The 25,800-nt window shown below is 45.5% G+C and overlaps 2 protein-coding genes and 1 long non-coding RNA gene across 8 annotated transcripts in view; 1 reads left to right on the top strand and 2 right to left on the bottom strand.

Annotated features, from left to right (window-relative positions):
• Positions 1-9,307, bottom strand: part of CDK13 (cyclin dependent kinase 13) — a 46,957-nt gene extending 37,650 nt beyond the window's left edge. For all 6 annotated transcript variants that reach the window (XR_011002999.1, XM_068201693.1, XM_068201703.1 and 3 more), the window contains exon 1: positions 7,982-9,307. Coding sequence is in view for 5 of the 6 variants with exons in the window: in XM_068201693.1 (XP_068057794.1) it covers positions 7,982-9,162 (1,181 nt within the window). In the remaining variant the exon portion in view is untranslated. The remainder of the gene's footprint in view (positions 1-7,981) is intronic.
• A 6,750-nt stretch (positions 9,308-16,057) lies between these two features.
• On the bottom strand, positions 16,058-17,700 carry LOC137480561 (uncharacterized). Its single transcript, XR_011002969.1, has 2 exons — positions 17,598-17,700; positions 16,058-16,272 (listed from the first exon to the last, which is right to left on the bottom strand). It is a non-coding gene; the product is annotated as an uncharacterized lncRNA (long non-coding RNA).
• Positions 17,701-18,015: 315 nt separating this feature from the next.
• LOC137480554 (E3 ubiquitin-protein ligase Topors-like) lies at positions 18,016-19,460 on the top strand. The gene is made up of 2 exons (XM_068201662.1): positions 18,016-18,209; positions 18,356-19,460. Exon 2 carries the CDS (start codon positions 18,357-18,359, stop codon positions 19,446-19,448), a length of 1,092 nt encoding a protein of 363 aa, XP_068057763.1. The 5' UTR covers positions 18,016-18,209; position 18,356; the 3' UTR covers positions 19,449-19,460.
• Positions 19,461-25,800: the final 6,340 nt, after the last annotated feature.

Genomic DNA, 25,800 nt, shown 5'->3' with positions numbered 1-25,800 from the left:
CAATTCTCTTCTAACAATTTTCAACCAAAATCTAATGTTTGGTTTACTCAGTAAAGGCATATTAATGTTCATGTCTAATAAACACCAAATAAAATCATAATATTTAGCACAAAAATTCCATTGAAAACTCTCTTCTTCATTTTGAATCCTGTTGCTGAAATAATTTTTTTCATTATTTTGAAGATCTAAGTACTAAATCCCACAGAATATTTTCAGAGGTTTGGCCAAACAGGAGTTAAACTAAAAAGGTACAAAGTTCCATTAAACAGAGTTTAAACAATGTAGCAGGAAGAAAAAGAAAGAAAAATCTGGAAAATACACACACTTTAAATGCTAGACCAGAGCTCTCCTCACACTGCTGTCTCACTTTTGGAGAGGAATTACTGAAGATCTCAAACAGTGGTGTTACTTCTGCAGATCTGCACCTGCCCTGGAATCAGTATCATTGCATTTCTCCAGCATCAAGCACAAGCTAATAGTCCCCGTTAGTCCTAAACTGACTTCTGTAAATGGTGCATCATTTGCAAAGATGTCACTGATCTGTCTTGGAAAAAAATTCCTTGCACATCTTGTTTATAAATCAGCTATTTCAGACTGACTCTCCCCAGTTACCTGTAGAACATAACCTCCATCCCAAGTACATCATTACAACCTGTACTAAATTTAAAACATGCCCTAAACATCCCAAAATGAGCCCTGTTTCTTTCATAAGTATGATATGGGGTTTCTTGTTCATTTTGATTGATACCTAACAATGAAAGTAATCACGTAACTAACAAATACAGACATAATTTCACATGCACTAGAAAAGAGAAGTAGCAGCTTAAAACAACACAGTTGGTGAGACACCGTGCCTGATTCTAAGACTGGTTCTGTTCCATTTGGCACAAAATAAAACAGGTTTGTTTAGCTCACTACTAAGGATAAAATGAAAAAATCTGTTCAAAGGAGTGACAACTAATTTCATCGTCTGATTCAGCTACAACAACTCAGTGAGGAAGAGGCAGTTTTGAAAACCTAGAGCAAAAATAACCTAAACTTCTGTACTTCAAAAACAAATAAGAACTGACAGTGGATTGATGTCTGTACTTTACCAATACTAGTCAAGGCAGTTTGGGACATGAACATGAATTTATGCAAGCTCAGCTGAAAAAAAAACCAAACCCAACCATTGTCCATCATGGCTTTCACACTCCACATGACAACTGCACAACTTTTCCATGTCAGAACTGCGTTCATGTGGGAGACAGCAGATATGCATGCACACAAATAGTTAAGTTTCAGTCCCAGTACCTATTACAGCCCTTAACAGCAGATCAAAATGATAGCAGCCTAGTTATGAAATATGTTGACCGACTGTTTAAACCTCTACACTGGTTTAAATTTTCCAAAAACTTTTCATTACTTATGTCAGAAAAAACTATTATATTACCTATATATAGTACCTTTAGCATCCCAAAAACCTTAGCAAGAATCCCTTGCTGTACCTGAACCACCGAGTCAGACCTAGAGAATACAGCAAAAGCATCAACATTTTCAACCAAACTGACAAACCCTGAATTTTAAGTAAAAAGCAGATTTGTCAAAATGCTAGTTATTCAAGTTACAATGATAAAACCTGCTGTTTTCATAAGACTAATAGTCTTTCCAAACACTCAAGTATCACTTCCTTTCATCTGTGTAGTTCATAAGTCCCAAAAGACTAAACAACTTATGTACAAGTTCTCACCTATAAAAACGGCACAAACCCAAAAATATGGACACATTTACAAGCTTTCCCTCAAAAGCTTATACAGCACTCAGAGTGGAAAAATATTGCTTAATACATAATAAAACTAGCCAGCTCACTCTGTTCAGACTTAACATTTGACATAAAAGATGAAGTCACAGCAGCACAGAAATGTGCTCACGCAACAGCCAGTGTCTGCCAGTTAACAGGACACTGCCTACCTAGTGAGACCCTAAAAAACCACCACAAGAGGTATGTGAAGTACAGAGTCTAAATCTTCCAGCAGGTCTCTATCAAATGTGTGTGCATGCATACACATACATGTAAAATGCCTTATCTGACATTTGACAACAACTGTTTCAGACCTAGTCAGCAGCCTGTTTTTAACACACTAAAAGGAACAAAAGAATGATGGATGCAACTGCACAGTCCTGCACTGCAAAAAGCAAATACACTGAAAAACGCAATTCAAATTTCTTTTCCTGAAGTAAGGAGATCAGGAAATTTACTAAACCTAAAGGCCACATTTCACTCTCTTAAACTGAAGCACCAGCATGTGCTGTTAACACACAAGGGGAGAGGTCAATAAGTAGTTACTAAGAAGGCAACTTTCCTTCAATGCTTCTCCCTGTTTGCACCCAGAAGTTCTGCCCCATTTTAGAGTACCTTTGCCACTTAAGTCATTAATCTTGAATTCACTTCACACAAGTGTAGATCCCTACAGAGAGGACAACTGCCACACTTCATGACATTTGTGAAATCCTTTCTGAGCCATATACAGATGTCAGTGTGTTTTTATACATTGAGGGTGATGACAAAAAGAACATAGAAAATTGATGTGCCTGAAGACCATAAGTATGCACAACCAGACTATTTGCAAAGAGACATGGAAGAAATTACATTTTCGCTATAGCTATAAAATAAAATTAAAAACAAACACGCAAAAAAGTTAAAATATTATCTACAAATCATACAGGAGAAGAGACAAATTTAAAGAAAATTATAGAGGAAGAAAGCAGTATTAAGGAAGCCACCCTGCAACCAAGACTCTTCAGTCCAAGAAAAACATTGCCCTCAAAGATGAAAAAAAAAAAAAAAAAGTTGGTTTAGGTTTGCTTAGTACCCAACATTTCATAAAACAAACAGAACAAACAGGAATTCAGAGTTTCTCTGCTTCATACAATGTACTTAGTTTAGAAAAAACTACTTGAGAGATCAAAACGTTTTGAATTACAGGTTTCAAAACTCTTACAATGTTTCTCCTTCCTGACAGGCAACATTTTATTGCACTTCACTGGCTCACTAAAAAATTTACTGATTATTTTAACAAAGAAAAAAGTCAACTGATATAATACCACTTACATTCTCGAGTAGAAAATGAAAGAATTCCAAATACCAGCTTAGAGTGCTATCTTTTAGTGTCTTGATATTTGAAACCAGAGAAGAAAGAAAACTGTTACCTACGTCAGATTTCCAGGAATACATTTCATTCTGCTTACATGGTTTTTCTTGCCATGCTCCTTTTCTAGGTGTTTCTTTCTGCCCCCTTTCAGTATCCCCTTAATACCAAAAAAGTTACATTTTATTGACAAATCCGAACGATCATGTGTTATATTCTCATGTTTCTAAACTTAAAAACCTCTTTTCTTCTTAACTACTTTAAGAGCAAGCTTAAGCCATCATACTGGTGGCCAGCTACATGTTACCTAAATGCAAACAATTTTGTAGTTGAAATACATAAGGGTCTGTGAGCTGAACGAGGGAACTGACTTTGTCAGAAACTTTTTAACAGTGCATAACACAAAGGGATTTATGAGAACACAAAGGGAAAACCAAGAAACCTAACAGTCCAAAGGAGGTTAAAACAACCACTGTAGCCCAGCTCTTTCCTTAACCCGCAGGTAATGCTGGACTACTGACTAAGCGCTGCCATCCTTCCCTGCACAGCAAGTGTATTTGAGAAGAGATACCTACACATCAACTGGCTTTACAACAGACCTTCCAAGAGATTTACAATCCCTTGGTAACATAAACCACCTTGACAAAACATTTTAGCTCATAGTATAGCTTTTCCATGTTGGTCTAGCAGGCAAACATACAGATCATTCCTTTAAGCCATTACAGTAATAGTATTCTTTCACTTGATCCCTTATTCATTAATTTTATTTATTTTCTCTAGCCCCCAGTTCAAGGTTACATTCTATGCAGCTCTGTAAACAACCTCCTTGTCAGCTGCTTTGTACATGAAGACTACATAACCTGTCTTACTGATACAAACTAAATTAAATCTTTAAAAGGGTCTCTAATACATACTGGAAAACTCTCAGCTAGGCTTTTATTTGTTTCTTGAACCTGCTTTAAAACCCTCTATTTTCATATGAGAACTTGGTCTACAAAGAAATCAACCAGCAAAAGGTTAAGTAAACTCAATATCCGTGTTTGAACACATTTGAATTTATTTTTTTCAAACTGAATTCTTTTTTTCAAATAAGGAAAGAAGTAGCAGCAACAAGGAAAAAGGAAAGGCACATGAGCAAAAGGCAAAGGCCACCAATGTGCACTGGAAAAATCAGCTATTTGAAACAGTGAAAACTTAGAGTGGTCCATTTTAAATTCTGCAAAATACAGTTTAACTAACCAAAATTAGAGATCTTTAAATTAAAAAAAATAAACCAAAAATCTGTTTTTACTAATCAAGGGGGGCAGGAAAATCAAACTCTCCCTTAATCCTTAAAATTCAAAAGTAGTAGAATTACTGGAATGAAAGTCATTTCCAAATCAATGTATGAAACCATGGCTTCTCCATTTACTAGCTGAATATATATTTTACTGTTTTCCCTACACTTGTTGTGATTTTGCACATAAATGATCCATATTTTGCAGAGCCTCACTAGTACAGACTAGCTACCAATACAGACTGAGATTACTCTAGTACCAAAATAAAAATACATTTGTATCTTTCCTATAATAAGCAACATCTATGCACATGGTAGTACTATGCTAGTAGTGCCCCACCCACTTACTTTTACCTAAGCAGATTGGTTGGTGTATCCAAATTTGGAAAAATGTAATTACTCATCTATACTGCTAACTGATTTAAATGTGTGATCACATAACATATGACCAGACTCAAGTTACAAAAAGTAGTTCTCTGGAAACTAGTTTAGCATGAAATTGTAGGAAGCAAGAGACTGCATCTGCTTCTTATTTCAACCATGGGGTTTGGTTGAGAATTTTTTATTTAATCCAGTCATTTTACCAGTAGAGAAATAAATACCTCATACTTTTGGAAGAATTTCCATTTCGAAAATATGCATGTGTTATTTTAGAACTGCTGTGTTATCCTATCCATATATTAATTCATATATATTTACAAGAAAATAAGAGTAATACAAATCCACCCGCAGTAAGTAAAGAAGTTTTGTCCAACAAGTGAATACAGCTCAAAAACACAATCTTTCCCTACTATTACAATGGGAAAAGTAATTAGTCCATCTTTTAAAGAGTGATCACCAAGTATGGAACACATATCCAGTGTCTTTTCTTCTCCTTAGAATCCACAGCCAAACAACATCACCTAAAACCAGCTAAGTCAGTACTGCAATTCAAACCTCACAGCAACAATGCACTGTTGCTGCTTCAAACTAGCAAAGCTGACTTCACTTGTTTCTCTTCAGCTGTTTACTAGAAGTTTCTCCCTAAGCAGCTCAGACACCTAGATTAAAAAATCATCATTAAACACAGAGGCTTTCCAAGCATGCTGGAACTGCTTCCTAATAATTTTCTACATACCAAAATAACTGGGTAACTTACATAACGCTAGAGAAGACACATACATGAGATATAAAATGAAAAGAGCAAAAAGACTTGCAGGCCAATATACTCAGTCACATACAAAGTCCCTGCTGTCTGGACATAAACCCAGAATTAAGCCTTTAAAATCATCCAGATGAAGAACACAGGGGCTATAAGAAGGTGTTGCCTTTATGAAACTGTAACAGTCTATCAAGTCTAAGGCCACTGTATCATTATCAAACAGGACAGCAAAATGTTCAGCATTTTGGTTGTAGCACTAGAGTCAAGCAAAAAGTGATTATGACACAGTTTTGAATGGTTAAAAAAAAGGTATAGACTGCTACCTTTCTATTTCCCCACTGCCATTGCACTATACATTATTATCAATAGCTGTATGGAAAAAACCACTGGCTTTCATTTCTCCTCAACAGGTAAACATTATCAACAATTTATATTCACACTTTAAGTTTTTTGTTTTCTATGCAAGTGACATTTTTGCAATGAATGTCCCATTAGGACAGACCTTTCTTTCTACATATAGAAACCTCTTCTTTTCACTTAGCCATTCCAATTCCTCTCCTGAACACCTGACAGTCTGCATTTGTCTGTAAGCAGTTAAAAACTGAACACAAATTACAATTCAACTGGAGGGAGGAAGAAAGATGGGAAGTCACAAAGCTAACCTCTAGAAACAGATCTGCAGGCTCAAGAAAGACTCACTCACTACAGAGTGAATATCAAAATCAGGAGATTTAAACTTTCGTGCTTCAAATCACAGGCCCACTACCAACAGAAAAAGAACACTCCTACAAAACTCTAGTACAGCCCAATTAGTCAGTGCATACAGAACCCTGAATTTAACTGGGCTGTCAATCTGGCTATTCCTAAATGCAAACCTCAAATACATAATTCTGTGCATCATTATTAGCTTTCTTATTCCAGGATATAAGCAACTACAGAAAACAATCTGATTCCTAGGGCTTTTAATTCAAACTATGCATATAATATTCCTGTTATGCTATTATTCAAATAATTTTAAAAGTGTATTTTAACCACTTATAACAGACTCTCACAGAAGAACAGCATGGTGTTTTCAGAGCAATTACAGTGTTTTCTTCTTGAAACACCCTACTGCTTACAAAATTATTCTGTACAACCACACCTTTAGACAATCCCACGGCACTGTGGCTCTATCTCTCTGAACAAAGTAGGACACAGCTTTGTTACTTTGCTCTTTAAACAGCATTTGATGTACACTCAGGACAGCAGACTCTACCAAGAGCCCAATGGAATACGGAACAGCTTTATCATGGTTCCTGGATACATTACCGGACCCCCCAAATGGTGATCAACACAAAGTGCTTATTAAAAACACCAGAGAACAGTTCTCAGACAACCCACCAGGTAATGCCTTGTAAACAAAATTCTTGCCAGTGGAACAGCACATTGCTGGATATCTTTAAAATTGAAGTCCAGACATGAATTTAAGCAGGTCTACAAACAATGTGGCAATAGTAAGATTCCAATATAGGAAATAAAAATCTTCAGTTATAAACACATATTAAGCAAATACTTCTAAATTTCCAGTGTACTTTTCTGCAGGTTAAAATATTCTGAAGAGCTTTAATTCCACAACACGGTTTGCATCTGATTAGAAACAAACAGCTCACACTTCCTCTCCACATAAAATTCAAAAACTCATGCAATGCTGACCTTTACACCCTGAGTTCCCACTAATACTGAAGAAAAATTATCTGCAAGCGTGCATTAATTATATATACGTGCATAACCTTACCAGGAAAAGAGCTTATGTTTTTCATAGCTTATGTAAAATACAAGACAATTTATCAAAACATGACACTGACTCAATTTTCTAGCAAAACAGAAAGCCCAAGTGCTTCCACAGACCTCTAAAAAGAACAAGAAAAGACTTGTAAACACAAATTGCCTGTCAGTTGTTTTTCTCTTTAGATTAGCAGAAATTAAACCAAACCCAGATATATTCGATATGCATCATATTTTACCCAAGAACAGAATACATAAAGATGTACCACAGGATGTCTATACTTTGTAAGCAAAGATTTAAAAATCAAAATTGGTCCTTTAGAATACCTGTCCTCCAAGGAGCCTCTTCTTTCAGTCAATCTCATCCGAAAACGTTCTCAAACCCTTTAACATTTAAAAGCCTTTTTCCAACCAGATGATCTCCCACCGAGAGTGTTACAGGCACTCGCATCTCCCTTTCTCCCCGAGAGACAGGACAGGAAGATCTTTGTACTTCTCCCTCTCCCCTGCCCCTCACCCCAGCTTTCTGGCAGCAAAAGGGAAACAGGGAGAGATTGCTGCTGGATGCAAACCTCTCCGGCCTCTCCTGCGTTCCTGCCCCAGTCATTACTCCCCTCCTCCACACACCGGGCCCCCACACCATCCCGCCTTCACCCCCGGGCCCGGACTTACCGGATAACGGGGCTGTAGGGGCTTCGAGACCTGCGCCAGCTGCTGTAGGGGCTAGGCGACACATCCCCGCCGCGTTCGTACGAGCTGTGCCGGCTGTAGCTGGGGGATCGGCGTCGGCTGTAGGGGCTAAGGGGCGAGCGGGCGCCCACCGGGCTGAGCGACTTACGGCTGCGCTGGCTCTGCGAGGAACGGTGCAGAGGAGGGCTGTCATCCCGGCCGGGGCTGGGCGACGAGCGCTGCCGCCGGTACGCCTTGGGCTCGAGCTTGTCGTCCCGGTAAGCTTTTGGAGGGTCCTTGTACGCCGACGGTGGCTCTTTAGCCACTTTAGTCCGGCTCCGGTGCGATTTGCTCTCCCGGTCTTTCCTGCCGCTGCTGGGAGAGGGGAGGGAGCCCTTCCTGCGGCCGTCGCTGCCACCGCCGCTGCTGCTCTTGAGTCCCTCCCGGTCTTGGCTCCCGGTATGGTTGTGGCGGCTGCGGGATTTGGAGGACGAGGAGGGCTCGGATGCCCCGCGGCCTGGTGCCGCCGTCCCCTCCTGCTGCGCCTTTTCCTCTCCCCGCCGGCGATGCTCTCGATGACGCTCCTTGGAGCGCCCGCTGCTGCTGCGGTGCTCCCGACGGGACCGGCCGCTTCGCTCTGCTTCGCCCCGCTGCCGCTGGGTCCCACCGCCCGAGGAGGAGCCTGGGCTGCCTCCGCCGGCCGCGCCGCTGCCCAACAGTCCCTCGGACTGGGAGCTCACGTCGTCGTATTCCTCCACCAGCGTGCTCAACCCGCCGCTACCACGCCGCTTCTCCGTCTCCTGGGTGCCCCCGCCGCCGCCGCCGCGGCCCCGCCGCCGCTTATGCCGGGAGCCAGAGCGCCGCTTGCCGCGCGGCCGCTTCCGCTCCCCGCCGTCCCCGCAACAAGAGGAGGCGCCGGTGGCCGCCAGGAAGAGCAGGGACTGTGGCGGCAGCGGCGGCTGCAGCAGTGGGGGCTGCAGGAGCGGCGGCTGCAGCAACGGGAACAGCAGCGGGTGCGGGGCCGGCGGCGGCGGCTGCGGCTGGGCCGCGAAGCGCTTCCGCCTCCTGTGGTGCAGCCGCTTCTTGTCGGCCGCCGCCTCCACCGCCGTGCTGCCGCCACCGCCGCTGCCCCAGCCCCGGCTGCCCCCACTCCCGCCGGCCGCCGCGTCCGAGGTGCTCGGCATCGAGCTCGCTCAAGGCCGAGGGCGCGGCCCAGGGAACCCGCCGCCACCGTCGCGCTCAGGGCGCCATGGGGACCCGGCGGCGCCGCGCACACGCACCGGGATGGACGCTCGCGGGCCGCGCCGAGGCCTCGCTCGCTCCCGCACTGCCCGCCCGCCTCACATGGGGCCGCACCAATACATACGGGGTCCGGCTGAGGCCGGGGCTGGGCGCGCTGCCCGATGCGGCGGCGGTGGAGCGGCACCGGCAGCGTCCCACAGGCCGGCGCGGCCTCTCCCGCAAAACGGAAGTGTCTCCTGGCGGCGGCGGCTCCTCCTCACTTCATTCTGGACCGCGGGCGCCGCCGCGCAGGGACACGGGCACGGGGCGCGGGCCTCCTCCACTTCTTCCCTCAACCGCTCCCGGCAGGGCAGCTGGGTCAGGCCAGGCCGGGCCGCCTCCGGGCGAAGTCCCCGAGGCCCTGCGCGGCTCCGATCCCGGTTCTCCCGCCCGGCGGGGGCCGCACGTGTCGGGGCCGCTCCCGCGCCGCCGATGCCCAGGAGCGCTCTCGCGGCCTCAGCGCCGCCGCGCGCTGGTGACACACGCACCGTGGGGGGGACACGGATACGGCCCGGCGGCGCGCGGCGCATGCGCGACGTCGGGAACGGGCGAGGGAGGGGGAACGCGCCCCGCCAATCGGGCACGGCGCTGTCGCCTTCGCCCGCATGCCCGAGAGCCGCCCCACTCTCGCGAGACTTCACCCGGCCCTCCCGTCCCCGGCGCCTCTCGCGGTAACTGCCCATCTCGCGGTAACGGCGGCGTGGCCCCGCGGGCGGCGACCGTTCCGTGCCGGGGAGCGGAGATGGCGCTCGGAGAGGTTCGGGAGAGTGAGCGAGACCCGACCTAGAGGTGCTTGACACGCCGGGCACCCTTCTTGTCTCTCTCCCGGTGCTCTCTGGAGGTAACAGGCAGAAACCGATGCACAGGAAGTTCCACCTGAACACGAGGAAGAAGTTTTTTGCTGTGTGGGTGACCGAGCACCAAAATAGGCTGCCCAGAGCGGGTGGGGAGTGCCCCTCACTGGAGGTGGTCCAGAGCCGTCTGTACGCATTCCTGTGTAATGTGTTCTAGGATGACCCCGCTTGGGCAGGGAGGTTGGACTAGACGACCCACTGTGGTACCTGCCCACCTCACCCGTTCTGTGAGTTGAGGTGGTGCGTCAGGCTCTGGGAGGTGGTGTAGGAAACCCGCCGGTCCCCAGATGGCTTTCCCTGCTTTCATTGTACGTAGACCTTGGCTGTCGACTGGGAGGCGTGAGAGAAAACCTCTTCAGATAAAACACTTGTGTTACTCTGGAACAGTGAAGCCATTTCTCTGCTTAATGGAAAGTACTTTTTTTTTTTTTGCTGTCTTACACTACTGAAACTAAATACAACTTAGGAAACTTAGGATATTTTAAGTTTCCCTCCAAGCTTTCTGATTTCATGCTCTAATGAAAGACTCAGGCTCTTTTGTTTTCCTTTTTCAACCTACTCTATCCAGTTGCTTTTTCGTGGTTTTATTGAATTTCATGACTGGAGCTGCAACTGCTGGGTGCCTCAACTCAGCTTCCCGGGCTGACTGTCTTCTATTACGCACATCTGCTATACCATCTTGAATGTTGTGCGCACTTTAAAAGTGGAATCTATTGTCTTTCCTTGGGGATTTAATAGTATTCTGGCCATCTTGCTATCTGATTGTTCTTATCTAGCTTATATACATACTGGTTACGTTTGTTTGTAAAGCACACACAAAAAAAAAAGACCAAAGCAAAGGAACCCGCCTGTTTTTCACTGTAGTATTTCAGCTCCTTAAATCACTGCTTCCTCTCCTTTTCTAAACCCAAGCAAAAATCTGTCTGTCCAGGTCCCGTGTGTCATCTGCTATCCAGCAAATCTTCTTTCACAAGTGTGTTCAGTAATTCACCCTTCACCTATCTGTTCCAACTCACATTTCTTCCAAACGTCATCAAAGCATTCATGACATATTTCTCTAGTTGTACACACACACACACAGAGGCACTTGCACTTTCCTTCAGGCTTCCTCTTAAGGTGTAAATTACTTGGAGAACAACCAAGTTGCTTGTTTTCTGTTTTCTAATGATGTCCCATAGGATGGTGAAGGAAAAAGCCTGAAGTGCTGGCCCACCTGCTATTTCAGGAGAGAAGGTCCCTGTCCAAGAAGGATTACGCTAACCTAGGCAGTGATCGCATTCATACTTTGTGAAATTGTGGGTTTTTATCAGCATGCTGTGCCTTATGGAAATACTGTGCATCTCCCTGCTGTTGGGGAATAGCTTATATTTCCATAGTGGTCTGGAGACTGCTCTCAGCTTTTCTAACATCCTTTTCTGCTTACCTTGTATGTGAATATTCAGCAGCTATAAAGAGGTTCTCCAGGGCTGTTGCAGCACACTCAGCAAAGCCAGTGTGCCATCAGGCCTCTGGCACACTGGAAAAAAAACCAAAAACAAAATCCAGAAAGCCAACAACCCTACATCACAGAATAGCTGTAGAGACCATGGATAATTACACAGGGCAGATCTGGACAAAGCAACACAGGATGCAATTTCTAATTTATTCCCAAGCATTACCTGGCATTTCTGGATGAGGGATATGTTATTTGAAAGAGCTGTGTCTTTAGCAGTAAAGTGCTGTTGTTTATGCATCTGGAGCAAGCCTCATGGCTTGTCAAAGAAGCTTAACTAGAAGCTAAGCTGCTAATGACAGCAAGTTTGCTCTGCCTGGAATTAAGCTACACCAGGTTGTAGGGGGATGTGCCAACAGCAGTCATGTCAGCTGACAGGTGATGGCAGCATAGTATTTGACAGTGGAAAACTATCCATAGATTCCTGACATAACAAAGCAGACCTGGAACAGATTCCTTACAGAGAATAAAATCCTTCAGAAGTATTGAAGACATTGATGGCATAGTGCCAATTGTTGGATTCACAGAGAGCTAGAAAATTGAAGATGCATTACAGCTTATTTCCACAAGGCTTAGTGTGGAAGAGCAAATAGTAAGGAGAGGAGTTCCAGATTAGGTTTTGGCACCTGCAGTGGTGTGAAAACCAGTACTCTCTATAGATGGTTGTTCCACAACAGACTGAAACCTTGTGCCATAGGAATGTTGGTTGCAGGGATCTCATATCTTGCAAGGTATTACTATATGGTTAGCACATGAAAACAGTGGTAAACAGTAGAGAAAAACACACCTGGAAAGTTGCAGTAAAAATACTATAATCTACAAAAGTATTTTTGTGCCAGCTCTAGAAACTGAGCCTTCGGAATAGCACTTCCCTACCAACCATCCCATGGAGGAAACTTGGACTAACACTTAAGTAATTTAATTTTATTTAAGAAAAAAAAAAAAAAAAAAAAACCAACTCAACTCATATTCTGTTTTTCATTTAAATACTTTGTTGTATCTGTACATTAAGCACATTAGCTCTGTTCTGACTGTTCTGTTCTGTTCCCACCTGTTCACCATCGTTAGTGTAACGCAACTGGTACAAACAGATGCTGAGCTGGTCAGGGGTAAGGTGAAGGCTGTGCTACATGTCATGGACAATGGTACCACTTCTTTTTTTTGTTAAGGCTTTTGTTGTACTTTCTTCTTTTTAAAAAATGTTTCTGTGTCCTGTCTATGCCACCATATGTATTAAGTCCTTAGCAATATTCTCCTGATGCAGAACAAACTGTCAATCCATCAAGATAAAAAGAGATAGGTAAAGTCTTCAGTAGTTTGAAGATCTTTTTCAGCAGAATTCCTCAGGGCTTGTTTGTTGACTTGGTAGGCATTTTTCCTTAAGGATGGGTTTGGTTGGTTGGGGTTCTTTTTTCTGTTTTTTAACCAAAAAGAACAATTTCTCCCAAGCCACAGAGGAATTAAAAGTTCTAGCTTGTGCTTTTTTGCTGTTTGGTTGATTTGTTTAGATAAATATGGAAGTCTTGGAAGACATTTTTACTCTCTGATGTACTGTATGCTTTCATATGTCTTCTAACCATTTTAGAAAAATAATCTAATGTCTACATATACTGTCTTGTGTAGTCTGCTGTAGTTTTTGTTACTACCTCTGCTATTTCTTTGCTGCAACTGTGTTTGTATCTTGTCCTAAGATTGTTTATTGACTAGAGTGCAATAATTCATGTTTCCCAAGGCCCTGTGGGAAAACTGACTAGATTCACTATATTCATGTTTGTTCTTCTCAACAAGAAAAATGTTGCAATGATCTGGGAACTCAGCTGTTGGAAAAAAAACAGAGAAGGATAAAGACCTGTGTATTGGCTGATTGGGACACAAGTGGACTTACAAGTGAAATGTCAAATACAACCCATACACTTGAAGAGCTGAGAAAGATTAATGCTGTCTTTAAGTCACTGTTAGACCACTGAGTCTCTGTCTGTTGTGATCATTCTTATTCAGAAAAAAATTAATTTACAACAGGAGCAGAAAAAGCTATAAAGATCATCAATGAACTGAAATCTCAGTTTCAGAGGAGACTGGCAGAGTGTGACTTGTCTAGCGTAAAAAAGACAGGAAATCACAGTATTCTATGAATTTAGTTAGAGGCTAGGAAAGGTGTCCCTGCCCATGGTGGGCAGGCTGGAACTACATGATCTTCCAAGCCAGGCCATTCTGTGATTCTATGAAAGGAGGTAAACACCTAGAAGGAAGGACTATTTGCCCTTAGAGACAGAGTTAGTGCAGGCAGTTACAAACAAACAGCTTTTAAGTCTAATCTCTTTTGAAACAGGTTAATTGCCTGTTGATGACAGACCGTGTCCACTCACCCCAAGTCCTTTGGGAAAGCAATTTATTTATTCTTCTATTTATACTTCCCAAAGCCCAGGCTAGAATTCAAGTGGTTGAATTGTTTAGCAATTTCATCCATTGCTGAAACAGTTTTAGCCATGGATGGAAAGGTGTATGCAGCCCTGCAAAAACTCAGAGCACAGAGGACTTTCCTGATTTCCTCTGATTTTTAACTACCAAGTTCATAAATATTCAGAACAATCACCTTGTTTCTTAACTCAGTATGCATTTCCTCTGCTGACTGAGCCCTGCTTAAGTGTACCAAGACCTTTACTCACACAAGCATGCTGGAACCACCTTAGGGAGCAGCTTTGTGAGAGGGCCTACTCTCATGCCTGTTCCCTAGAAAAAGGTCTGTGACTTGATTGAAGCCACAATAGCTCCCTACACAAAATACTCTGGCAAACTGTTTTGCAAAAAAGTTTCCCTAGAGGTCAGCATACCAAAGAAGTTGAAACCAGAAACTGAATTCACACTACTTCTACTGCAAGAAATATGTCATCCTCCAACTGCCCTCATAGCTGCTGCTTTTGGGGCAGCTGTTAACTCTAAAAGTAAACTAAAATCATTCATGTAGTTGCCCACTCAAACTTTGGGGTAGAAGCTAACGTTTTTATCAACTTGATGCTGTATGAGAAGATGATATGATAACCCTAGACCTAAAGTAGAGAATTCTGCCTCAGAAATTATGGGGCTTAACTTTTCAGAAGTGTCAAACATTCAGAGCAGACAAGCCTGTATGATGTACAACAGACTGTCTCACTGCTTTATCTCTGTTTTTCCAATAAGTGCATGAAACAACGTAATTATTCACATGAGCAGGAGTCGTTAAAAAACAACAAAACAACACCCCTTCCCTTCCCTTCCCTTCCCTTCCCTTCCCTTCCCTTCCCTTCCCTTCCCTTCCCTTCCCTTCCCTTCCCTTCCCTTCCCTTCCCTTCCCTTCCCTTCCCTTCCCTTCCCTTCCCTTCCCTTCCCTTCCCTTCCCTTCCCTTCCCTTCCCTTCCCTTCCCTTCCCTTCCCTTCCCTTCCCTTCTCTTCATTTTCTCTTCCTCTTTCTTTTCTGTCTCTCATCTTTCCCTACCAGTACACACTGGGGAAATCTCTGAAGAAAATTCTTCCCAGCCCTGCACCAGCAGAAGGCAGTGAATACCCATAACCATCTCCCAGCCTAGGCCCTGGCTCTGTCACCTTGTGGGAATGAGGTGTGTATCTTCTGAGAGGGGTCAGGGCTGTGGAACATCTCAAGATAAAGGGACCATCTGCACAAATTTGCAAAAAGAGCAAGTGTCATGTGTTTTTTTTAAACTCATCAGTGTTCAACTGAGATAGGTTTTCACAGGATGGCAAACCACCACATCACTTACACCAGCGAGGCTCAAAGATCAATCCTTCAGTCTGGTGCAGGATGTGCTTCTCATCTAAATGGCTGCAAATGTCTCAAGAGCTGAGCAATACCTGTTGATCTTCTGGTGAAGTATTCCTCACTTTGTATTAATTTTTAGAATTGTCTGAGCTGTTTCCCTTGCAAAACCACGCTAAAACACAAGAGCCTGAGGACAGCAGCATTCCCTCAGAGGGAAGGTCCATCTAGCCCAATACTCTGTCTCCAAAATGTCCAACCACCAGTGTCTGAAGAAGAGCACAGGAGCACTGAAGTTTAGTCCTGACAGGGTCCTGGTGGTGCTCACAGGCCTCAGTGGCTGGGACTGGCCTCCTCTGGGTCCCCAGCTCCACCACCTCCTGCCAAGGGCCCAGGGAATGTGTCCCACCTCTCCCTGGGACCTCTGTCCCTGCCTGAGCCCTGCTGTGGGTGTGCCCATCTCTGCCCCTGTCTCCTGGGTGGGCCTGGGACCTGCACTGCAGAGCTGCTCTGGGGTGGAGCCCTCAGACCTGGGTGGGACCTTGTCATGCAGAGCTCTGTGTTTAACAGGGCCTAACTGCTCTGTTCTATTTGCTGCACTCACCATGAGTCAAATGATGGTGAGACTATTATTGTTATTTGTGTGAAGTTCTAGGGAGTTTCTGACCCAAAAACACATTCAAGAACACATGACACACAGGTTACAACTGGAAATAGGATATTATTTTAATTTTTGTTTGTCTGCATCAGTTTCAGAGCTGATGCTCACAACCACTACCACAATGTGCACATGTCGCCAGAAGCAGGCTGATACGTTCTTCAGTTTAGCTTGAAAAATCCTCTGTAGTACGGCGAAGGCAAGTGACAGAGTTATGGAATGTAGCAGCAGGGATACAGGCCTAGCAGGTCCTGTTTTCTGAAGGTTGAGAACATGAAGAATGAGAATCAGAAGCAACAACACAAGAGGTGTGTACTATTTTGGGCATGTTCCAAAGTATAACATATACCAATGACAAACACACTTTTTGCCTTCCAAGACTTGCTTCATTGCTGTGCTCCCAGGCCAAGAATGTGTGAAAAGAACTCTTGTGTCTGTCCTGTGCTTGCAGGCAGGAAAACTGGGAAGTGGCAGCTCTGGATGGATGCAAGAATCCCCTGGAAAATGGAGCCAAGGGAAGACCAGAGCTCAGCCCCACTCCAAGTTTTCAATGGGCAAGAGAGTCAGAGAGAGACAGAGAGAGCCAGGGTACAAGTGGTGCCTTGGAGTTGTGAGGGCAGCAGGCAAGAATGGAGTCGCAGGGCCCAGAGGAGCCCTGACAGGGGGCTGTGCCCAGTGCTACAGGAGGACAAGAAGCAACCCCCAGGCCACCCCTGGGGCCCACAACAGCCTGGGGACAGGGAGGGGCCAGGTGAGAGTTTGGTGGTGTCCTCAGCACTGAAGGGTGTCAGTGCAAGGAAAGAGCCAAGAAAAAGCTCAGATTGACACACACATCCACCTTCCTCCAACAGAGAACCCCGGATACTGGTCTCATTCATCAAAGCAGCAGGAACTTGGCTTTTAGAAGTTTTACTTCACACTGAACATGAACTAAACTCCTGCTGAGCTGGCACTGATTGAGGTTATGTATTTTTAGGGTTCAAGAAGGTAGGGATGATCCTGTGATGTGCCTAAGGCGTTTTCACTAGAAGATATTCCTGAGAAAATGAGGCAGGAAAACTCCTCTAAAAATCCCCTTCACTACCAGACTGGTTTCAAGCTGTAACTCACTTGATCACTTCCCAGTAGTTTTAGTAAAATATCCTAAGGAGAAAGAAAATGCCCAGCTGCAAGCCTGGCTGGAGTGATTTACAGCTCCCTGAAAGCTGCAGGCAAAACAGCTTGGGAAGCACAGCAAGAACAGGCAGACCTGCACTTGCTTGGGTGGCCCAGTCTGTGGCAAGTCCTACCGCAAGGGAGAGAGATTAAAAGTCGGTGATGTATAGATTTTTTCCACATTTCTGACTGGTTTGCCCAAAATTGTGCTTGATGCTTACTTTTCAGTTATCTATCCATTTTCACCTTTATTTTTGAATGGGATGAGAGCAACAGAGGGTTTTAATGGTCACTGAGCTAATGACCACACCCTTGTGCCTGTCAACCCCAATCCCATGGGGCTGTAGAGAAGAAAAAAATCTGAATTTAAAAACAACCTGGCAAGAAGTCTGTGCAGAGACTGGCATGACATGTCAGGATGTGCTTACCTCTCTGAGTGGTGCAGGCAAGCAGCATTGAGAATAGAGAATATGGGCTGTCATCTCACCAGATTTAAATAGGCCAGCCCATGTGCCTGATGCCCACAGCACCCACCCATCACAAAAACTTAAATCTAGCAGGTAACATGCTTCTACAGGAGAAGTGCTTGAACTAATGACTCGAAATTATTGTAAAAGTCAGAGGCACGAACAAATGATGGCACAGCATGGCCCACATACCCCATTTTTTCTCCTGATGCCATGTACCTGCAGGGGAGAAAGGCATGCTATGGCAGATTTGGAAGGCAGTCAAGGTTGCCAGTACAGAACAGTGGACTGTGACATGAGTAGTCCACCGACTCCATGGATGGCAACCTAAGTGAGCAATGCATTGTGACCTCATATCTTTCACTGCTTATATTTGGGCACGGGCAGTGTCTGGCTCAGACTCACTCGCGCCTGGACTCCTGGCAAGCATGCCTGGGAGGACTGGAAGCCTGTGAGGTCATTGGGAGCTGCTGTCAGCATCTCTCAGTTCTCATTCACAAGACTTTGCCTGTTTCCTTAGCCCTACCTGGTCCAGGAAGCCAAGTACTGTGGCTGGTGCTTGCAGCAGCAGAGGTGAGTGGTGCAGGAAACATGCTTACACAGGGTGGCCCTGGGGTGGGTGATGGTGTTTGGGGAGCTGTGAGTGTGTCCTTCTTGAGGGTCCTGGGCATTTCTTCTACCTGCCCATCTCCCTGGAACAGCAAGTGACCATTTTTCAGCATGTCACACCAACAAGAGGGAGCAGCTGCTGTCCCCAGCTCTGCTACAACACACAACATGGCCACAGAGACAGTGTGGAACTGCCCCATCTGCCGTGACATTCCAGGTGAAATCGCTTCTGTAACACCCTGTGTCCACCTGTTCTGCCTGGGCTGCATTGTGCGGTGGGCCAAGACGAAACCATCATGCCCCCTGTGCAGGCAGGCTATCAACAGCATTATTTACTCTGTTCGGTCAGAGGAAGACTTTCTGGAGATAGTTCTTCCAAGCCCCTCGGCCTCATCAGCTGCTCACCACCAGGATGAGCAGGGGGCTGCGGAGCTGATGCCCAGGGCTTACATAGCTGGCTTCCCACCTGAGGTCTGGGCAGATTTTTTCCAGGACTGCTCAGAAATCCTCGAGCCCCTGCTGCCCTGGCTGAACCAGGAGCTAACGGAGCTGCTCAGGACCCGCTGGTGGGAGGTGGCTCTGGCACAGAGCGCCATCGTAGCCAATTTGTGCCGCTATGGGCTGAGGGAGGAGGCCTTGGTCCGGGAGCTGCACCCCCTGCTGCAGGAGCAGACGGTGGCATTTGTGCAGCGGCTCATCGACACTGCCGCTGAGAGGTGCAGTGATGAGATCCTGCGGCATATGAACCTCCTGAACTCCCGTGCTGAGGAAGAGGATGATGAGGAGCAGGAGAGTCCCACAGCCATCCCTGACCCCTCTGCATCCCCTCAGGGGACTCCCACTCCCACCCTGGCTTCCTCCTGCAGCCCTGTAGTCTCCAAGGTGGAAGCTGACGCTGGAACGTTGGAAGACACTCTCCGCGGGGGCCCCGGGCACTCTCCATCCGCGCCCGTCCCTGCAGAGCGGGAGCAGCCCCAGGAGGAGCCCGGCAGCAGGGCAGCAGCAGCAGCAGGCCCCTCTGCCCAGGGCTACAGCCGCAGCCCTTCCCCTCCTGGCCGGGACAGGGACTGCTTGCCCGAGGGGCCCCGGCGCCCAGCAAAGAGGAGAGCCTCTGGCCCTCAGGACTCTCCCACGCTCCCGAAGAGGCCGTCCCGCCGACGGCGGTGCAAGTCAAGATCCCTTGATTGTAGAAGAAGGAAATAAATGGTTGTTTGTTTGACAGTCTGTGAGGGTTTCTTTCTCCCTCTTCTCCTGGTGTATTTTCCCTCTCCCCTCACATCCCACTATGTGTGGCAACTGCCTGCTTTTGGACACGGCCATGGGCCTCTGGAGCCGCAAGGCCATGTCTGCGGCATCTTCTCCTGCAACAAATCCTACTGCAGCTGCGGGTGGAGCGGGCAGCAGGGACAGCTGGTTTATCAGAAGAACCATGGCCTCAGCCTGCACCCAGTTCTCCTCCCTGTCCACCTACTGTCACTTTCTGCTCTGCTTTCTCGACGTCAGCCAGGGCACCCTCGCTCCTCGAAGGCTGTCAGGGAGGCACAGAAAATAAGCGTGGACACCTGAGCTAGAGACGAGACTTGGAGTAACAGGATTTGGCGGGAAGGGGAAGGGGAAGGGGAAGGAGGAAGGTGGAAGGGGGAGGGGGAAGGGGGAGGGTGGAAGGGGAAGGGGAAGGAGGAAGGGGGAAGGGGAAAGGGGAGGGGAAAGGGGGAAGGGGGAGGGGGAAGGGGGAAGGGGGAAGGGGGAAGGGGGAACGGGGAAGGGGAAGGGGGAACGGGGAAGGGGGAAGGGAAGGGGGATAGGTGGCTGAATGGGGATGCTGGCAGTGCAAAGATCTAGAACATGAGGAGGTGCCCAAGGCTCTCAAGCCCTTATCTGCTGGAGAGCACTGGCAAGACCAAGAGGATTCCTTCAGGAGGACCACTACAGAGCTTTCTGTTCTCATGCCCTGCAGAGATGGGGCAGCAGCTGTAAGAAAAAGGGTACAGAGATGTCACAAGGGATTCCAATGCTTTGGAGCACCCACTGGCGTCCTGCCAGACACAGAAAGCAATGTTGTCTCTAAGATCCATTAGGCTGGGGACATGTGGCTACTCTCACAAGCCTCTGAGATGTTGAGTCAGAATATGTCTTGGATATCTCCTGAGTGGTTTACCACCCTATGTGACAAGGAGGTGAAAGGTCTCACTCAAGTGCTCAGGGAATAGCTGGTTGCCAGCACTGAGGTCAGGAAGGAATTTTCTCCTGGGACAGATTGATAATGGTACCTGAGGTTATTTTACCTTCCTCTGCTGTGGAGGTAAGCAGTGCATGAGCATGCTTAGGGCTGAGCATGACCACTGCTTAGGGCTTCTTCAGTCTCTTTTGGCTGGGTTGCTGCCTGCTGCTCATGCCCCATGAAGATGGCCTCTCATGCCCTGCAGCTTGAGAGAGAATGGCTTTTTTTATTCCCCATGGTGGATTATCAAGTGTCCTCAGGTGTTTTTTTTTTTTTTTTTCCTTCTTCTGCAGCACTGAGCAAAGGCCTGTTTTCAGGGCTTCTTTGAGCCATTTTGGACAGATACTGCTGCTCATGCTCCATAAAGTGGTCTTTGTAGCCCACATCTTGGGGGAAGAAGCTTTCCAGACTTCCTAGGTGGGCCCCAAAAGTGGCTGTACCAGTCTACCCTGCCCAACTCTCAACACCTGCCCAACTCTCTACCCTGCCCAACACTGTTCTAAATCAGTCCAGCTCAGTTGTAAGGGATGGCCAGGGATGGTGCTGTGCAGGGTTTAGAAAGAACTCTGTGGCAGCTCCCCAGGGCCCCCCCAGCAAATTCTGCCACTTGGCACCAGGGCAGTCTTCTGTGCATATGCTTGGGTCTCTAAGGGCATTATTCCCCGTGGGGATGAGGCACCAGAGGGAGCCCATCATCAATGCCAGCACTAGCTCTCTCTTCTGGGCCATAAACAATTCCTTCTAGACTGCATTTCCCAGAGAAAGGAGAACCAAGTCATACCTATTCCTGCCTTTGTGGGTTTATGTGGTTTTTGGCTTTACTATTGTAGGTCCCTGGCTGAACCTCTGTGACTCCTGGGCTCCTGCATCTGATGTCTACTGAAACAAAAGGATCTTTTCTCTGTGTTTTATTTTCTCAACAGTTTTTGAGAAACTTTTGGAAGGTCACCATGTCAAGAAATTGGAGACCAGTACATACAGAGAAATTTCCCCTGATGACATTTCTTCCCAGCTCTGCACTAGCAGAAGGCACTAAATACCCATAACCATCTCGCAGTCTAGGCACTGGCTCTGTCACTTTGTGGGAAGAAGGCATGTACCTTCTGAGGGGGGTGAGAGCTGTGGATCATCTCAAGATAATGCACAAATTTGCAAAAAGTGTTTTTTGAAATTTTGCTGGGTTTATCCAGTTTTGCTGGGTTTCCACAGGACAACAAACCCTCACACCTCTGACATTATCAAGGCTAAAAGATCAAGCCCTCAGTCTGATGCAGGATGTGCTCCTCGACTACACACTATCTAGCACCTACCTCCTCAGTGCAGCTCTGACACTCACAGGATTTACAACCACCCATAGCAAAGTGCTATCTGTAGACACAGTACATTATTTTTAACCCCTCTTTTGGCACTTCCCTCATCTATTTCAGTAGGCATTTTGGCAGTTATCAAATAAAGCAGAAGGATTACTGTTTTAGACACATGCTTTAGAGATGATTAATATTTAACACATTAGTCTGGCAGTATTTTAGCTAACAGGTCTGCTTTGTTGTACTGAAAAAACCCCAACCCTATCTAATAAGTTTTCCTTCACAGAATAAGTAAAAAGCAAAAAGAAAAAAGAACTCTACCATACCAAGAAGCATACCAAGCATGCTGAGCTCAGTTAAAGGTAAACCTCAACTCATTACTTTCAGGACCTTGTCCAGTGTCTAAAATATATAATTTAAACTGCTGATTATTATCATGCCTCCACTCTTAGCCAGGACATCCATGAAGCACAAGCTTAATCCTACCAGATCCTCTCCTTTGTACCCAGGATACTAACATTAAGCTGTCACAGCATCAATAAAGAACAAAAGGGTGGAAAATGTACAACCCATAAGAAGCACAGAGAAAAGAATAACGCTACACTACCTCAAGGTCCCAGATCCTCCTTCAGACTTTCCATGGAAAAAGAGTGCAAGGGGGCTGTCACAGCTGTGGTCATGGCTGCAGTGGGTCTGTGGACTTCTTCCTACCTGCCTTCAACCTCTTTTTACTCTATGCTCACAGCACAAGCACAGGAAGCAACATTAACTAGATCAGTGGCTCACACACTGTAACCATTTACTGCCTACTCCCTCCCCGAGAGGAATGCGAGTGATGTCTGTGAAGAGGACAGCAGAGGGGTGGAGCAAATGTAGGTCCTACACTGCTGCAGGTGCTATCTCACCTGTTACTCAGACAGCAAGAAAATACCTGAAAATCAGTACTGATGCTGCCAGGAAGAGGAAAAAAAAATAGAAGGCATGTATCCAGTTTGAAGTTTGGTACTGTCAGCCTCGTGGGCCTCACTGGCTGTTTTTCCCACCTTGCTTTTGGCACCAGGAGCATGTCAGTGTTTTGTGCCTATCCTGGTGTGCAAAGTTTTAGTTCCTGATCCTCGTCTTACCCCCCAAAGCATTGCAAAGGCCCACTGAGCTTTCATCTGAGTTCTGGACACTTCCTGATTTCTCCCTTTGCCCACCCTGTGCTTGCACATCTGCCCATGGATGATGGCCACTTGCTCTCAGGTTTGCAGAAATCAGCTTCCCCCCTCCTCTCCTTGCTCTTCTGCAAAACATATGGCAAAATCAAATAGAAATGAAATCGAAAAAAATATAATTGCTACCAAGTTCATTAAGTGAGTGGATGCATATTTTAAAATCAACATTTTGCATAGCATGTTTTAGTTTAAGATAAACTATGGGGTGGAGCCTGAGAAATTAGCTACCTCCCCTTTAGTTTTAACTGCTCACCTACCTTTCACCAATAAGGAGAGACAAATGTGAGAAGGTGTAACTGAAAAAAATAACAGTTTACTAAAAAGCAAAATAGCCACAACTTAGATAACAGTAATAATCACAAGGTACAAAGGTACTGAATCCTGTGGAGTCCCCAGGAACAAAGAAAACAAGATGGTGGAGAAGACCCATCCCAATATGGCAGCCTCCAAAGAAGATCACATGGCCCAGGGGACAAAGACAAGATGACAGAGAAACCCCACTTGGCTCAGCCTTCCCCCTGCAGTGTCAGTTCCCTGGAACTGACACTGCATGGGGCAGCTGACCTGACCTGCAGTGTCAGCTCCTCTGCTTCTTTTTGGCTGGCCAGACCCAGCTGGTTTGGTCACTGCAGTTTCAAGTGCTGCTGCTTTATGAGGAAAGAAAACCAACTCACTGGGCACTGAAACCCACAGCCCTGGCCCCAATGGCTCCAGCTCAGTGCTGCAGCTATGTATTGTGAAATTCCCTCTGAAACAGTTTTGGATTGAAAAAAATGCAGTTTCTTGGAGACCTATGCCAGGCAACCTCCCTGGCATCTGAGCAAGAAACAAGACAGAGGACTCTGTGTGCCTATTCCCTGTCTCTTAAGGGGATCACTTGAACCTCCCATCCCCCGACAGAACCTACCCCTCCAGCATAAAACATTCTGGGTCCATTTCTGGCCCCCAGGTCTTAAAGGAACATTAACACAAACTGCAAGGATTGATGTCAAGGATAAATGGAATACATTATACATTTTTTGGGTTGCCCAGGACAAGCTGAAAAAAAGAAAATACCTTAGAGCACACAAAAACCAAATTATATCCTAAATTGATTGTACCAGTTAAATAGATGGTTAGATCTACTCAGGGTCTTTTGAAAATGGGAAGAGCCTTGGCGTATGTCCAATCCTAGGCAGATCTCAAGTGGTATGCATTTCAGCATTTTTTTGACAATGGAGCTTCAACCAAAATATCCTAGTCTGCTCCATGTATTTAGATCAAATATTAACATGTGCTTCAGTAATAGCAACATTGGCACATTTCTCACCACTCAATTTTAGTAACAAGCTGAAGTTACCACAAAAATATGCAAGAAGTTTCTCTCATAATACAGTTCTTTAAAACATACCCATTTCTTTAAAATAATTACAGCCAAAAAATGGTAGGAGTGAATTTTGAAAGAAATATTTTATGCACGACTTACTGTGCATCCACATGGATGTAAGAGCCAACGTGTCTAACAATGAGAAAGTTTGGAAATTAAGGTGTGCTATTAATTTTTCCCTCTTAAATTCTCAGTTGTCATAGGCTCAGTCTTATCTTCTCATCCAGTTCTGACACAACTAAATGCATTGTATGCACTCATGTGATACCAGCCACTGCTCTGCTGCTCCACATTTTGCATTGAACTATAATCAAGTAGAGGACACCTCCCCTCTGGAGGAAGACTTCATTACACTCTTCACCATCCTCATAAGGGAAAGCAGAGGGGAGGTACTATTTCTTCTCTCATGATCAGTGACCAGACCCGAGGAAATGGCATGAAGTTGTGTTGGGGAGGTGTAGCTTGGATATTAGAAAAAGGCTCTTGATGGAGAGAGTGGTTGGGCACTGGAACAGGCTCCCCAGGGAAGTGGTCACAGCACCAAGCCCAGCAGAGTTCAAGATGTGGACAATGCTCTCTGGCACATGATATGACTTGGGATGTCCTGTGCAGGGCCAGGAGTTGGAGTCAATGATCCTTGTGAGTCCTTTCTAACTCAGAATATTCTGATTCTATAGTTTCATAGAGGCACTGAAAACCTTGGTGTCCCAAAATGAAGCCCAGGATTTTCAGTAAGCCCATCTCACATAGAAATAGATAAAAGATTTGGTTCTGACCTATGAATATAATGAGCAAAAGTCTCAGATATGACGTGTATTTTATTGCATTATGGTTGCCACTGTAATTGTCAGAAGGGTTATTCTGCACACTACAGTGATGTTAACAAGGTCTCTATGAATGGGAAGGGACTTCCTGCACACCCTCATGCTGCTGCAAAATAGTCAAAGAAAACTGCTAGACATCACTATTGTTAAGCTACTGTATATTCAGTGGGAGGCTACAGAAATTACCAAATACACCACAGATTTCTTAGCCAACATTTTTGAAAGTCAATTGAGTTTTTAAAGCTATGAAAAGCTACAGAATAAAGTTAGCATAAAAATTCAACATTGGTTTCACATATAACAGAAGACTCAACTTTATAGCTTTTTACAAATTAAGGCATCTCTCTCTATTCTGCCGATTTACCATACATTGCATTTCACAAAATTGAGCAACAGTACTGCCAGCATTAGGCTAACTTGGAGCAAACTACCATGGAAAGCTTTGATCTTGCCAGAGCAGAGAGTATCTTCAGCTTCTTGAAGAAATAGGGGATAAAATGTGCCCTCAGGCACAGAAGCACCCTGAGCAGCTAGACCTAGGAATTTCAGGAATTTCACTCAAGTAGGCTAAACAAAACACTCCTCTATGATGCAAATGTAACACTCACTTTGGATGACTC

The sequence above is a fragment of the Anomalospiza imberbis genome, chromosome 1, assembly GCF_031753505.1.
Source record: "Anomalospiza imberbis isolate Cuckoo-Finch-1a 21T00152 chromosome 1, ASM3175350v1, whole genome shotgun sequence".
NCBI lineage: Eukaryota > Metazoa > Chordata > Aves > Passeriformes > Viduidae > Anomalospiza > Anomalospiza imberbis.
This window is presented reverse-complemented; position numbering and strand designations above follow the sequence as displayed.